Raw genomic sequence first — 16,113 nt, 5'->3', positions numbered from 1 at the left:
GGATCTGGAGCACAAGGAGCAGCTGAGGGAGCTGGGGAGCTCAGCCTGGAGGAAGGGAGGCTCAGAGGGACCTCCCCACTCTCTAGAACTCCCTGACAGGAGGATGGAGCCAGGTGGGGGTCGGGTTCTTCCCCCAGGTAACAAGTGACAGGACAAGAGGAAATGGCTTTAAATTGTGCCAGAGCAGGTTTTGGGCTGGATATTAGGGGAAATTTCATCGTGGTAGAGGTGGTCAGGCATTGGAACAGGCTGCTCAGGGCAGTGGTGGTGTCACCATGCCTGGAGGGATTTAACAGATGTGTGGATGTGGCACTTGGGATCACAGGTTAGTGGTGGCCTTTGCAAGGCTGGGGGAATTGATGGTCTTGAATGGCTTTTCCAACCTAGATAGCTCCATGATTCTGTGATGCTACCAGGATGATCATCTTGTAGGTCGCTGTGGGGTGCAGATACCCTGAGCAAACTCCCAGCCTGGGGCGTTGCCACTTGTTCTTTCCAGGACTCACCTGTTAATTGAGTGGGAATTGTCTGGATTTCAGGTGGGGGCAGTTGTGCCGAGCTGCCCCCTGGCCAAGGTTACGTGCCCTTTCCCGTGCCGGCTCCACAGCCAAACTCAGCCAAACCCAACCATTCCCAGCTCTGTGATCCAGGCAGGCTCCAGCTCCAGCCCTACTGGGGGCTGTGGGGGCGGCCACTGTAACCAGTGGGTGTCTGGAGCTCCCAAACCAGAAGGGCCGGTGCGGGAGGTGACGGACGTTGGGTGGGGTGTGCTGGGGATCCGCCGGCGGCGTTGGCAGCGGTTCAGCACCGGCACAGCCACCTCTGTGTGTGCTGCTGGGGTGGGGACAGCTGAAACCACAAGGCACCCAAAATCACAGAGAGAAAGGGGGAGGGAGAAGGCACGGGGAAAGTTCGATTGACCCGTGGTGTCTGTGTCAGGTGTTGGCGTGGCTCGAGCGAGGTTTGACCATCTCCAGGAGCAGCAGCACTTTCCCCCCGTTTTCCCCACTGTCGTTCCCACCCCTTCTAAAATGCCCCCTTGGTATGGATGGGGTGCTCCACGGGGATTTGGGATTGCTCCCGGGGCCCTGTAGGGGAAGGGCATCGTCCTGCAAGCGTGGGGGGGCACCGGGATGTGGGGTGCCCGTGGGGAGGGACACGGTGGCTGCTGAGTGTCCCCACGGCGGGTGGGGAGCGCCCCCTGCTGTCACACGTGGGGGTGGCCCAGGTCTGGGTGACGGTGTCCCAGGCACGGGTGGGGATGCCCCAGGCACAGGTGAAAGTGCCCCAGGCACAGGTGGCCATGCCCAAGGCAAGGTGGAGATGCCCCAGGTAGGGGTGAAGGTGCCTCAGACACAGGTTAAGGTGCCCCAAACACATGTGGGGATGCCCCAGGTAGGGGTGAAGGTGCCCCAGACAAAGGTGAAGGTGCCCCAGGCACAGGTGGGGATGCCCCAGCTGTGGGTTAAGGTGCCCCAGGTGCGGGTGGGGATGTTCCAGGTATGGGTGGGTCTTACCAGCTGTTGGAGGTTCTCTGCCTGGGCAGGGGAGGAGATGTGTACCTGTGCTCTGTACACCCAGCTGGAGGGTCGCTGAGGGGTGTCTCACATCCCCACAGTCCTTCCTGGGGGGAGCTGGATGCAGCTGCACCGTGGGGCTGCTCCTGCCACCGCTGTGCCTGGGGGATAATGGCACTGGTGGGGGTTGGGGGTGTGGAGGGTCCTGCCAGCCTTGAGGCCAGAAACAACCGGGTATAAGGAGAACATTGTTTATGCTGAGGGTGCTGAGGCACTGGCACAGGTTGCCCAGAGAAACTGTGGCTACCCCATGCCTGGAATTGTTCAAGGCTGAGTTGGATGAGGCTTGGAGCAATCTGGGATAGTGGAAGGTGACCCTGCAGGTTGGACTAGATGGCCTTTAAAAGATGCCTTCCATAGCACATAGTGCCGTGGTCTAGTTGCCATGGTGTTGTTTGGTCATAGATTGAACTTGATGATCTCAGAGGTCTTTTCCAACCTACTTGATCCTGTGATTCTGTGATTCCAGCCCAAATCATTCCATGGTTCCAAGAGCTGTGTCCTCTAGCCAGCACCCCTGTGCCACTTGCAGCACGAACCGGTATTCCATACATTGTATGTTTGTGTCTCTCGCAGGTCTCCATCTTCTCGCAGCTCTCAGGGTGCTGTGGGAGCAGGTTTGACATTGAAATGACTGAAGGGCTCCTTCTCTTCCAGATTATCAGCTGACGAGCGCTGAGCTGTCCTCGCTGCCAGCGTTCAGCTCACCTGGAGGGCTGTCCCTTGGCAACATCTCTGCCTGGCAGCAGCAGCAGCAGCAACAGCAGCAGCAGCAGCAGCAGCAGCAACAACAACAGCAGCAGCAGCAGCAGCAGCAACAGCAACAACAGCAGCAACAGCAGCAACAACAGCAGCAGCCGCAGCAGCAGCCACAGCAGCAGCACCTGGTCCCTGTGTCACTAGGAAACTTAATGTAAGTGGAACAGGTACCAGGGCCACTCAGAGAGAAATGGGGAATTCCTCAGAGGTGCCAGACCTGCAGAACCCATCTGTGACTCCTCCGTGGGTTCTCCACCTTCCCCTGCTGGGCCCCGGTGGGTCCACGCTGTGTTTCTGGGGGGCAGGAGCAGCTGCAGGAGGAGCCAGCCCAGCCAGCTCAGGAAGTCTGGGCAGTCCTGTCCCTGCCTCTATCATAGGAGTCCCCAGCTGAGATCAGAGCAGTGGCACACTCGGGGATGCTCCAAGAGCTGCCTCCCGCTGTCTGCCCACAGCAGGATTGCTCCCTGCTCTCCCCTGGGGGGGCAGAGGTACAGCCAGAGTCAGCTTAGATGGGACAGAAGTTGCAGGATAAGGTGCCTGGCATTGTGCCCTGCTGGTGTAAGAAGAAGGTGGCTTTTAGTATTGCAAATGGATTGATTTGCTCCAGGGAAGAGAACACAAGCACTTGCGTATATTGGAGCAGGGTTTCTGAAGTGGATCTCCTTTCAGTCTGAAATAAAGCGTCCACACACCAAGTTAACTTGGTCAAAATAAAGATTTAAGCAACTTGCCTGTGATGGCACTGAGAATGTGGGACAGAAAGAGGCAGGGATCGAAGAGGGGAAATCTGTGACTTTGCCTCAGTCTCTGAGTCAAAAACTCTGACTTGCCCAGCACAAAGTGCAGGGTGGATGGATGGAGGACTGGATGGATAGATGGAGGGAGGGAGGGGTGGACTGACTAGGCTTTTGTGCAGGGAGCTCAGTGCATTTCCTCACTGCCTGGAGCACATTTTCCAGGCAGGGCAGACAGCAGCTTCCCCAGCAGCCACCCAGACCTCCTGCAGCAGTAGGGAAAGTCTGGATGGAATTTTGGGTTGTAGTAAAGAGGTTCCCAGTTTGGAGCAAAACCCTCCACCGGGTCTGTGCAGCCCACGGGGATGCTGGGGCAGAACTGTGTGGATACCCATGGGACAGGGATGTCACACCCTGTCCTTCTCCTGCCATTTGGGACAGTGGGTAGGACTGGAGCTGGATCACAGGCAGCTGTGGGAGAATAGGTGCTGCTCACGGGGTTCTGTGGGTCTAATCCCAGGTCGGCAGTGATGTGTCCTGGTGAGTGCACAGATCATGTGATCTGGAGTCGTAGTGATTCATAATTCTAATTATGAATCCAGGTTAATAATCTAACCCAGGTTCATAATCCTGTGTTCATTTGGCTGTGGGATGTGCAGGTTTTGGATCGTGTGTATTGGAGGCTAAAGGGCTGTGAAAAAGATAATAATGAGAGATTTCCCATTATCTCTTTTCTCATCTGTTTCTCCCCCTCCCTTCCCCTCCTGCTCTCCTCCTCCTCCTTTCCCAACCTCTCCCCCCCGCCTTCTGGATGCCCAGACAAGGGAGCCACTTGTCCCACACCACCACTTTGACTGTCAACACCAACCCCAACATCAGCATCAAGTCGGAGCCCGTCTCGCCCAACCGGGAGAGGAACACTGCCACCCCGCTCAGCACCTTCCCCCACCAGCCCCGGCACGAGCCCACCGGCCGCTCGCCCGTCGACAGCCTCAGCAGCAACACCAGCTCCTACGAGGGCAGCAGCGAGCGGGACGACCCCGCCCGCCCCGATTTCGGCTCGTCCCTGGGCCTCCTGCGACCCACCAGCGAGCCCGAGGGGGAGAGCCCCTCCGTAAAGCGCATGCGGTTGGATACCTGGGTCACATAACGCGTCCCCGCCGTCCCTGGGAGCGCCGCCGGCTCCGGTGGGGCCGCGGGAAAGGGGGGCGGGGGGAAAGGGATGGGAGGGGGGGGCAAAACGGGTGATGGGGATGTGGGCTGGGGTGGGGGGAAAAAAATTATCATAAACTGCCTGAGAAATAGCTTTAGGATTTTTGTAGGCATTCATTCTAGCGCAGCAGGCGACGCACGCAGTACATACGGCTCTCCTCGGCCGGGGCCGCGGGCTCGGGAACAGCCGAGGGTGTGGGAGCGGGGCACAGGAACGGAAGATCTGTGTGCTTGCCAAAAGCAGCAGCCTCTGGCGATGCTCCCCCGCGGGCGGGCGGGCCGGGCAGTCGGTGCCCGCTGGCTGGCGAGACCCCTCCCCGGGAGGTGGGACCGTATCCCTTGGGAAGAGCGCCTGCAGCAGGGCAGGCTCCGGGGGCAGGCAGGGCACAGAGCACCCCCGAAATGCACCTTCACTCCGTGCCCGGGCATTCCTGGGGCCGTTGCGCAGGAAGGGGCAGTTCGGACACCATCCAGCTCTCCTGAAACTTGAAGGGCTTTGGCGGACAACAGTTTTCCTCAGAAAGGGTTTTCCTACACTAGTTTTCCTAAACCAGCTGGAAAGGGAGGCTGAGGGGGCTTGGGTATGAAACATCCACAGCCTACTTGGGCCTCCTGGATACTGGAAAGCTTAATCCAGGGAGCAAGAGGCAGATTTTTAAGGCTTAATCCCGTTTGCAGCTTGCATGACAAGTGGATGCAGACAGCATCTTTTCATTCTTCCTAGCAGAGCAGGGAACTCTGCCATCTCTGAGCAGGGTCACTGGAACTCTGGAGTTCCTCTTTCCCAGGAAAGCCTTGCCTCTGCCTGGGTGCAGTGGGTGTGCAGAGGGAGGATGCATTAGTGCTGCTTTTCAAAGAAAATGGTGGGTTTTACCAAACAACATCCATAAAAGCATTTTAAAAAATGCTTTCCCATTCCACATGGGCCAAAGCTTTAAACCAGGAAAACGGGAAGAAATTATTTTTTTTATTGAAGGATGCAATTGAAATAATGATCCCTTGGGATTTTGCTTGAAGGTTTCTAGGCCTTGAAAGGTAAGGGAGAGCTGTATGGAAAGTCTGGTCGAGTCTCGACACAGTGATTTAGTGGAAGGAAAAAGGAAAAAGAAGGAATTTCCTCGTGTTGCCACTTGCTCTGGCAGTTTCCCAGGGACAGGTGTCAGCACCCTGATCCCAAAATGCAGCAGCCAGCTCAGGGCTGGAGGGTTTGGAGCAGAAGGGTCTGTTCCCAGCCTGTGTAGGTGTTAGGGAGGGCTTTCTCCCTGCAGGTGCTCTCCTCTGGGGTGCTGGTTCCCCGTCCCCCTCCCAGCCTGCCTTGTCACCCTGTGCAGGGACACCCCGGCCCTGCTCACCCCCGGGCTCGCGGTCGCAAACTGGCACAAAACCTGCTTGGATGTCATCTCTGCCACCTCCTTCAGCAGCTGGAGCCTGGCCAGGCTTGGGGGGCTGCAGAGAAGCTGCTTTGGGGTCAGCTTCCCCTGAGCCGGAGCAGAGGGAGAGGAACAGAGTCACAGTGGGGTTTATCCTCCTCCTGGATCCCTCTGCCAGGTGTCAGCTGCCAGCTGAGCCTTGTAATGAGGTGGATGGCATAAAAATGTCCCGGGATGAGGGCAAACCAGAAGAAAATGTATCGTTTTTTATAAACGTTTTCCCAACCAAGCATTTATCCCAAAGTTTCTGATTTGGAAAAACAAGACCAAAAAAAAAAATTGACGATTATTGTGAAATGAACAGGGATGACCTAAAGGGAGGGGTTGGGGGAGGAGAGGAAACCCTCCAGAAATCCTTGCAGGGGCGTCACCCACACATCCCTCCTGAGCTGATGCCTGCCCTGACCTTCCCTCCTCTCCCGAGGATCCATTGGTTTGGGTGTGGGAGACCTGGTGAAGGGTCCAGGGTGGCAGATGTTTGGCAGTGCCAGGGTTCCAGGTACCGGCACCCGCTGCCTGCAGAACGACACACGGAGAGATGTGTGGGATAAAATTGCCCCATCAAAATCTTGTCCTATCAAATTCCTGCCACAAAGGCTTTTCCAAATAATGGTTTGATTCCTTTCCGATGATGAATCTGGAATTCCCTCTGCTGTTTCTGCGCTCTGGAGGGCTTTGGGCGGACAAGGGTGAAGCCCCGTGGTGCCAGGGAAGGCTCCTGGCAGGCTTTGTGCAGTTAAATCCCCCCTCCCCACTACCCTTCCCCAAGCCGAACCCAGCGGGTGCCACTGCGTGCCAGGGACATGCTCGGCTCTCACCTCCAGAACTCCGGCGCGGCATCGGCGGCGGCAGAAGCGGATCTCCCTCCCTCCGTCTCCGTTTGTCCCCTGAGAAGTGGGAGAGACACTGCGGACCGTGGTCCTCCTCGCCCACGCTGTGACCTCCCCCTCCTCCGCCCCGACCCGGCGATCGCCGGATGTACCGGACGCGCACCCTGAGCTCTTTGCACGGCCTTTGCTTTGGAAATTAGGCGGGATAACGACGTCTCATCGCTCTTGTTTTGTATTTTATTTTTTTTTTTGTCCTTCACAAAAAAAAAAAGCCCAGCTCGCCGGGGTCTGCCCCGCTGGGAGCGGCGCGGCAGGACAGCCCAGCAGAGCAGTTTTCTCCGGAGCCCGCGGCGGTGAGACATCCCCCCCAACCCGACCACTCGACGCAGAGCAAACCCCGAGCGGGGTGGGGAATAAAAAAAAACAAACCAAAAAAAAAAAAAGGCTTTTGCTCGTGGACTTCACGCCCTGACTCCCAAGTTCACGCTTCTGCCTGGAAGCTGAGAGCCTGGAGAAAAAAAAACAAAAAACAAAAACCACCACAAAATCCACGACACAAACGCTCTGGGTTACGTAGCTGCAGGTTTAAAGAGGTGCCTGGCGGGGAAGGCGCCGGGCCGGGCCGGGCCGTGCCGGACGGATCCGCAGCAGCGCGGCAGCGGGAACGACCCCATCCCCTGGGCTGGTGCCACGGGCAAGTACGGCTCGTGGGAAGGCGGGGCTGCCCCGGGTCAGACACGGCTTCACGTTGCGGTGAAAGGGGTTTGGGGGCTGTTTGTCGGGGTCTTCTATTTGTTGGGGGTTTGGGGTTATTTTATTCTTATATTCTATTTTATTTTTTTTTGTCCATTATCCTTTATCTCCACCCCCCCCAGACTGTAGTATCCGGTAAACTCCTCCTAATTTTCAAAAGACAACGAGAAGAATGACAATCTAAGAAACCAACACCCTCCTTTGTGCTTCTATAAATATGTTTCTGATCTAATTTTATTTCTTGTGCTCATCTGTACTGTTGACAGTTACAATTGTGTATAATTTTTTTTTTTTAATTTGGAATTTTTGCGTTGTATAGGGTTTAGTTTTAAAATATATATATATATTTTCCATTTTTTAAAAAGGGGTGTTGCAAAAAAAAATTGCACGATTTAAATGACAATAGTTAAAATGCTGCAGTTTTTAGAGATGTGGAAGCAAAATGGAGCTTATTTATTCTCAAAGGCTATAAAGGTGTAAAATGCATGAAGAAAAAAAACATTTACAAAAAAAAAAAAAAGGACAAAAAAAGTGTAACCTGAACAAAGTGTAGCGTTAAAAGATTTTAAAGGATGACAACAACAAGAAAAAAAAAGAAAAAAAAAAACACAACAAAAAAACAGCTAATATATTGTGTTTGGGCTAGTTTGCTTTTGTTTTTAATTGTTCCTTTTTTTGGAGAATGAAATACAATTGTGTATATTTTCATATAAGAAGTATGCACTGAGATGTTTCCAAACTGATATATTCCTTTCTAAACGTGTGGTTACTTACCAAAGTCTGTTTCTGATCTTTACCTTCTCGAACTCTCTGCGGATCCTCCAGCCCGGGCCTGACACCACAGGTAAGCCGGGGTGGGGGCACCGGCGCCGCCCCCTCCTCTCCCCGCACCAGGGGCGGCTGATTTGGGGTGCTGGTGGATGTGAGCGCGGTGCTGGCGTCGGGGGGGATGCTGTGACCCCCGTCCCGGGAAGGCTGGTCTTTCCCAGGGCGTGGCTGGCTGGTTTTGGGGTGTCTGTGCTGGCAGCGGGGGGGACAGGGCTGGCCAGGACCGCGGTGTCCCGCGTGGGACGATGCCAGGGGAGCAGCATAGAAGGGGGCAGATGCAGAGGAAGGGGTGAGCCCACGTGCCAGGAGCACGGAGCAGGCGAGGGCTCTGCTGCTAACGTATGCCGGAGCAGCCGGGGTTCGGTGCGGAGAGGAGGAGGAGGAGGATGGAAAGAGGTCGTGGGGTCTGGCTCAGGTGATGCTGCTACTGGGAGCCATAGGAGCAGGACGGGGTGGGAAGTTGCTTGCCCACCCCAGGAGGAGATTTAGGGATGGAGCAGGCCCTAAGTGACGTCTCGAACCTAAAATCCTGGGAAGGGCTGCTGGTGTGCAATGAGGATGGTGATGGATCGATGGGGAGGTCTCACCCGCTCTGGGGGGCTGCCGGGGGTGATCAACTGGCGCCAGGGCAGGGGGTGGGGGGACAGGGTGAGCCCCTGCTGATTGGGGTGGTTTTGGGAGATGGCAAAGAGCTCGGCTGTGTTGGATGTTTGGATGAGGGTGTTGGTGCTGGGGGGGGGGTCCGGCAGTGAGTTGTGGTTGTGCAAGGGGCACCACCAGGGGTGGTGGCGAGGAGACCCTTGGGGAAGGGTTTTGCTGCTGTTGTGTGTTTGGGGTTGCTGCCAGTGTTGGGGTTGGAGGGTGATGGAAGTGTTAAATCCAGAGCTGGTGGCAACGGAGCCATGTGTGGGCCTGGGGAAAAGTGGGGCAAGGAGAAAGAGTTTCCTTTTCTTCCCCCTCTTTTTCACTTCCCTCTTCCTTCCCAAAATAATCTCAGCAAACCAGGGAAAAAAACAAATTTATGAAAAAACCCCACCTTTTTCCTTGAAGATTTCACCTCCTGCACTTTTTTCTTCCCTTATGTCATTCATTTGGGAGATTCCCCCTAACGCTTTGGATGGGAATTGGGAAGTTTGTCACCAGCTCTGCGGAAAAGGCTGCAAACTGCTTCTGCCAGCCCAGAGCTTGGTCAGGGGTGAGGGGTCCCCTCTGCACGGGTCCCTCTGTGCTGCTGGGATGAGCATCCATTGGATGAGGAAGGATATTCCCTGCCATGCCTTGGTCGTGCCATCCCTGGTGCCACATCCTGCCTTTCCTTCCCATCGCTCTGGCTGAGGGCACAATTTGGGAACGTTTGGGGGATTTTCACCACCCAAAGTGGCAAAAATCCATCCCTGTCCACCTCTCCCAGGGCTGTGGGCGAGTCCATAACTGTGGACTTCAGCTGAACGTTTGCTCTTGCTTCCCTTTCCCATGTTCATCCTTTTATTCTGCCTTCCCCTCTCACTTCCCTTTTCTTTCTTCTCTTTTTTCTTTCCTTTCTCTTTTCTCCTTTTCTATCTTGTTTTACTTTGGGTTTTTTTGGTGTTTTTTTTCTTTTTTTTTTTTCTTTTTCTCTTCCACAAAAAATCCCAACCAGATCCGTAAACCAAGTATTATGTTTTCACTACCTCCATCCATCACCCTTCCCTGTCTGATGCCAGAAGCCATGCTAGGGATCTAAGAGGGCCTTTCCCCCTTTATTTTCCCCTTTCCTCCAGAGATTTTTTTCTCCTTTGTGTCCTTCTGACCCTCCTCTCTCTGTTCTCTTACCTGTAGTGTTTTACCTGGCTACTGTAACTGTAAATAGCGAGTTTCAATCTGTTAGCGATGGTAACAGTACAGAAAACTGTTTTTGGGTTTGGGTTTTTTTGGTTGGTTGGGTTTTTTGTGGGGTTTTTGTTTGGGTTTTTTTTTGTTTTGTTTTGGTTTTTTGTTTTTGTTTTTGGTTTTTTTTCTGTTGTATTGATATGAAACGAGATTATATTTTTGTCAGAGTATATTGTAATAATACTGACTTTGGACATGGCCGAGTTGTACAGCGATTTCTTGTTCAACCCTCTTGGCTCTTCCCTTGCACCCCCCTCCCTGTCCCTCCCTGCTCCCCAAATTTCCATGTCCCAGCCCCGGACCTGGCCGGGCTCCCAGCTGGGAGCAGCCACTTGGCAATGGCTTCACACCAGGGATGCTTTTCCACAGGGTTCCCAACACGCTGGCGTGTCCCCCCCGTGAGTCTGGAGAGGTCAGAAACACGCAGGAGGATGTTTAAGTGAGCCTTGGAAATAAGGAGGTTCCTGGTGTGCGGGGATGCTCCCGCTCTCTGCTACACTCCCGGCAGGAATCGGGGACCTCGGGAGAATGGATAGGGTCACTCCAACTCCCCCGTCCTCCCTAGCGAGTGGAAAACCACGTTGTTTTCTAGTTTCTTCCTCCCGAACTCCGTTGTCTGGAGCGATGCCTGTTTGGAACGTGCTTTCCTTAAGCCAGAAGAGGGTGGTGTGGCTCAGGCTGCGCCGGGATCGTCTCCGGGCGGTCTGAAGTAGTTTTTCCGGGAATTGGGGATTTTACAACATCCCCAGCCCAGTGCTGCGGGGAGAGGCGTTGGCGAGCCGGGGTGGGCTGTTCCCCCCAACCCCCCCACACTGCATCCCACCCACAAATGAGGGATTTCTTCACTTCGGCTGGGTTTGCAGAGCGGGATTTTCCTGCTGCTGCCGCCAAAATGGAGAGACCGGCCCAGTTCCTCGCTCTCTGGGCACGAACCCACTGCAGAGCCTTATGGAACATCCTTTCCACAGGGAAACACGCTGTCGTGGGACAGTGCTGGGATATCCCCGCGGGCTCCCAGCATCTCCTGCAAGGCCGAGGGGTGAAGCAACCCAGCCCAGGCCACGACACCCCTCCTGGCCATGGCTCTTCCTGAGCAGTGTGCAGGCAAATAGGACACTGGAGGGGTGGGGACCATCACGGCTGTGCTGCTGCTCCCCCTTCGTGTCCCACATGGCCTCTGGGTCGGGTCTCCCCCATCCCATTCATTCGCCTCCGGCTCCCTTTACTGTAGCTCAGTAAAGCAGGTAGGCGTTAGCAAACTCGGGGGTGTCTGCAAACAAATTTGTAAAATAGAATAGACTCTTTAAATGATGCACTAAAAGAAAAAACAAACAAACAAACAAAGAAAACCAACCATAAATCCCCTCCCCCTCAGCTTCTCTGTGTGACGGTTCGTTGGATCTCCCCGCTCAGCCCGTCTGTAACAGCACAGGCAGCTCTGCATCCTCTCCCCAGGGTGCTGCACAGGTAGAAACAAAACAGGACGTGCACTTCCCCTGAGGAGTTTTATTTATTGTTTTGAGAAGCAATTTAAAAGGGAAAAAAAATAAACTGTGTATCTATAATATATATATATATATTTTTAACCTCTTTTTTTTTTTTTCCTGATGCTCCTCCACCCGTGTGTGTGTGTGTGTGTGTGCGTGTGTGTGAGCGAGTCAAGGGATTCTGAGTGGGGACCACAGTGTCCCCTTCCCCGTGTCCAGCTCTCCGGGGCAATGCAGCAGAAGCCCAGAAGCAGCAGTGGGAGGGCAGGGAGGATTTATGCTGAGAGCTCGTAACATTTTAACCGTGATTTTTGAGTAATTCCATCTTTCTCTGGAGTATTTGCACCCTTGGGGTCTGGCCTGACCGAGAACCTCCCACACCCCGGGGACGCCGTTGCCCTCCCCCGTCCCCATCCCCTCTTGTCCCTGCTCCCTTGACAATCAGTGGCTCCTTCCCAGGGACTGCAGCACGTGGTTGAGACGTCTGTTTCGTTTTTTCAATATTCCTTTTTTGTGCTGTATGGTGATGCGTTATTGTATATTCCACAATAAGAAAAAAAAATATATAAAAAAATGATGATAATAATAATAATAATTACCATGAGAAATTCTTATGAGTTTTGTTTGGAAACTCTTTCACTATATTTGTTGTAAAGAGGTTTACTATTAAAAAGAAAAAAAAATACACGTTTCTGATAATTTTCCGTGCCTCTGGTTCTTTCTTTTCCACCCTGAGGAGGGGTGGCAGCTGTCCTGGGGTACTCTTGGCTGCTCTTTGATGCTCTCAGATGCCTTGGGATGCTCTTGGCTCCCCTGGGGTGCTCTCAGTGGAGATGGTGGTTCCCATCAGCCGGTTTCTGGTGCCTCACTGCTGGAGGCACCGAGTCCTTGGGCTGGAGTGGACGCCCCAAGACACCCCAAGATGCTGTGGCTCGCACAGATCCTCACAGCCTCCTTCCAGGTCAGGCACTGCCTTTCCTACCCAGAGCTTTTCCTGGTAGAGGCTTGACTTTAGAACCACCCAGGGGTGGATTTCTGTTGGGCTTCCAGCCAGGGTGCCAGGTAAGTGTGAGCTCCTGAGGACCTGCCTTTGGTTTGGGGTCCCCATGGCACACCTTTGGATTCAGGTTACACCCAGGAATGCTCTGAGGCTGATGCCTGCAGAAGGGCAGCAACACCCCGGCTCCTGGGGGCCTCACCTCAAATCCTGGGCCCTTCACAACAAGAAAGACATTGAGGGGCTGGAACATGTCCAGAGAAGGAACTGGGGAAGGTCTGGAGCACAAGGAGGGGCTGAGGGAGCTGTGGGGAGCTCAACCAGGAGAAAAGGAGGCTCAGGGGGGACCTTCTCACCTTCTACAAGTACCTGACAGGGGGTTGGAGCCGAGTAGGGGTCGGTCTCTGCTCCCAGGGAGCAAGGGACACAAGAGGAAGCAGCCTCAGGTTGCACGGGGGAGGTTTAGGTTGCACACCAGGGAGAATTTCTTCACTGAAAGGATGGTTGGGCACTGGCACTGGCTGTGGAGTCCTCATGGAGTCCCCATTCCTGGAGGGAATTTAACAGGCATGTGGTACTTGGGGACGTGTTTAGTGGTGGCCTTGGCAGTGCTGGGGGAACAGTTGGACTCTGTGATCTCCGAGGCCTTTTCCGACCGTAAGAACTCCATAATTGTGTGGTTTCAACTAAACCAGGCCAAGAACTGCCTCCGAGCTAAAAATCGCCTTTTTACCCCAAAACTGATTGCGGTGAGGGAGGAAAGATCCCCTTCCCCACCCCACGAGGGTTCTGCTCTGACCCTTTATTCCCTTTAATGCTCTGATAGCCAAGCTATTCCCGACGCCAACCGCCTCCCCCCCGGCCGAATTTGGGGAGCGGGGGGTGGGTTTGGGGGGGTCGACCCTGCAGGGGCGCTTTTCTCCGTGTCGGCCACCAGGTGGCAGCAGAGCGCAGGGCTCGGCGGCGCTGATTGACAGCTGTCAATCACCGCGACCGGGGGGGGCTGCAAAGAGGGGTGCTGGGGGTGCTGCGATTTTGGGACACCCTGAGGCTGCAGAGCGGGGGATGGACCCCCTCTAATCTGGAGACAGGCTGGGAGAGCTGGGGGGGTTCACCTGGAGAAGAGAAGGATCCAGGGAGACCTGAGAGCCCCTTCCAGGGCCTAAAGGGGCTCCAGGAGAGCTGGAGAGGGACTGGGGACAAGGACCTGGTGAGACAAGACAAGGGGGGATGGCTTCCTGCTGCCTGAGGGCAGGGTTAGATGGGATATTGGGAAGGAATTCTTCCCTGGGAGGGTGGGGAGGCCCTGGCACAGGTTGCCCAGAGAAGCTGTAGCTGCCCCATCCCTGGAAGTGTCCAAGACCAGGTTGGACGGGTCTTGGAGAAACCTGGGCTAGTTGAAAGTGTCCCTGCCCATGGCAGGGGGATGGGACGAGATGAGCTTTATGTTCCCTCCCAAACCATTCCATGATTCTCTGACTCTTTGCTGACTGATCCAGTCACAGGAGCCAGGTCTGTGGGTAGCCTGCAAGGTTTCCAACCCATGCAGGTGAGGCAAGGACCTGTCTTTCCCTTTGAGGAGCTGGAGCATCCACAGGCTTCCCAGTGCTTCCAGAGATGAGTTTCCCCATCTTGGGAAGAGGGTTTGAAGAGAGGGATCAAAGCCATTTTTATCCAAAGGTTTATCCAAATGCTCTTTAGGGAATAGTAAATGATCCTGCTTGTCCCATGGCTCCCTCTGTGCCAGAGGTGCTCTCTGGCTGCACTGGGAAGTGGGTCTGCCCACTGGGGACATGGCAACAAGAGGAAGAGGGAGGAAGGAAAGAGAAAATCCTCTGCCCTGCTCGCTCAGCTGGCAGCCTGGGAAGGACCTGGAGTGCAGCACTCCCGTATTTCCAAGCTGGAAGCTGAAGTTTGGTCTCTTCCTATGTGTGGAGTGACCTTTAGTTAGAACCTCTTCCAACTCCAGGTCTAATCACTCCCTGCAACCAGACACTGTTCTTTGTGTGGTCAAAGAACAGTAAAAGAACAGAAAAAGAGCGGTAAAAGAATTTAGCCCAAATTCATGTTATTTCTCATTTTTTGAGATGTGGTCTCAGCCCAGGAGAAGGAACCCAGAGTCAGTAGTTTGAGGCAACAGAGGGCATTTCAGTCCCTGTTTGGCTGGATTTGATATGAGGAGGATGCCTGGGACAGCACCTTTCCAGAGAGCCAGTGCGAAATTTGTATCCATGGAACCACACGCTTTGCACATGCTGTGCACCCCCACACTCACACCCTGAGATGGTCCAAAAGCTCCTGGCTTCTCCAGAGTGTTTATTTTACACCCACCCCACTCACACTTTGAAGTAGATTTAAGCAACAACAACAAAATTATAGGCCCAGTATAAATCTTTAATCAGAATATGTTTCCCCCTCCGAGCCTGCACCGCTGTGCACAATCAGAACGCAAATCAAAAGAAAGCGGAGTAAATTATTCATTGGGAATCTATTCCTGCTTTCCCTGCATGGGAGACTTGGAGGCAGAGTTCGGGGCGAGCGGCTGTCTCGGGACTGTGAATGTTCGCTGGGCTGAGGGACGGGTGAACCGCCGGCAGCTCCGGCTCCTGGCTCTGGTCTCCCGTGGGGGGCAAGGGGCTGGGCTGACCCACGGGTGGGAGCTCCACCAGCTCGCCCTCCAACCCCTCAGCCCAGGGCAGGATCTCCCACCCAGCCCGTGGGACGTGGTTGCACCTCCCCCTGCACCAGAAACCGTCTGCACCGATTTACACCCGCGGGGAAAAACGATTCCCTCGAGCCAAACCGGTGTGTCTCACCAGCAATTCCCACCCCTCCCTCAGCCCACGCCTTGCACCCACCTACACGCACTATTTATGGGGTGCCCAAGCCAACACTGAGCTCCACCTGACCGACGGGGGCTCCGCTGCTGTTTGTCACTGAGGGGACACAGGGATGTGGGGAGGATCCAAACATTTCGGCAGAGCTGCCAAAGCTGTTTGCAGAATATGTTCTTAGAGGGGGAAGTTGTTATTATTATTATTATTATTATTATTATTATTATTATTATTATTTTAAACCTCAAGGTATTTATCCAAGAAACACCCAGGCCCATCGTTGCTGAGTGTCAAACTCGGCACATTGTTCTCAGCCATCAGTGGAATCAAACCCCTTTTTCTTGAGGGTTTTTGGTTTTCTTTTTTAAATTTTATTTGAGAGTCACGCTCCACGGCACAAACTGTAAAATACATTTTAAACCGGCCAAAACAGACAGGTCGGGACCTTTCTGCTAACAATCCTCCACCCCATCCTTGAAATCTAAAGTAGTGAAGGATTTTGCAGAAAATAATGGATCATTTTCCCATTTACCCATGATTCAAGGATTAATAACTAATCCCATCAAAGGACATCTGCTTAGATTGTTCCTTGTCAGTGAAAGTAAATAGAGCCTTTTAGTCTTTAGACCTAAACTCCTCTGAGGTTATTATGCAGAGGAACCTCCTACAAGCGGTTGCTTTCTCTGCTGCTCCTGCTGTGACTAACCCTGGAGGGAGAAAGCAAACTTTGCAAGTCCCTGGACATAAAGGTTATTTGCTAGAATGGAGGAGACTTTTACGAGAGGCCGGGTAAGCTGAGACCC

At 53.9% G+C, this 16,113-nt stretch overlaps 1 protein-coding gene across 7 annotated transcripts in view; it reads left to right on the top strand.

The window, feature by feature from the left end:
* MEF2D (myocyte enhancer factor 2D) overlaps nucleotides 1–4,275 on the top strand; it is a 74,262-nt gene extending 69,987 nt beyond the window's left edge. For 4 of the 7 annotated variants that reach the window (XM_050327817.1, XM_050327819.1, XM_050327816.1 and 1 more), the window contains 2 exons: nucleotides 2,235–2,490; nucleotides 3,890–4,274. In XM_050327817.1, the coding sequence (XP_050183774.1) occupies nucleotides 2,235–2,490; nucleotides 3,890–4,220 (587 nt within the window). In that variant the 3' untranslated portion in view covers nucleotides 4,221–4,274. Of the gene's footprint in view, nucleotides 1–2,234; nucleotides 2,491–3,889 lie in introns of all 7 variants that reach the window. The other 3 variants (XM_050327822.1, XM_050327821.1, XM_050327820.1) reach the window with 1 other exon arrangement.
* Nucleotides 4,276–16,113: the final 11,838 nt, after the last annotated feature.

This window comes from Myiozetetes cayanensis, unplaced genomic scaffold (assembly GCF_022539395.1).
Source record: "Myiozetetes cayanensis isolate MyiCay16 unplaced genomic scaffold, myiCay2020 scf35, whole genome shotgun sequence".
Lineage (NCBI taxonomy): Eukaryota > Metazoa > Chordata > Aves > Passeriformes > Tyrannidae > Myiozetetes > Myiozetetes cayanensis.
The sequence above is the reverse complement of the archived record's forward strand: the minus strand, read 5'-3'. Positions and strand labels throughout refer to the sequence as shown.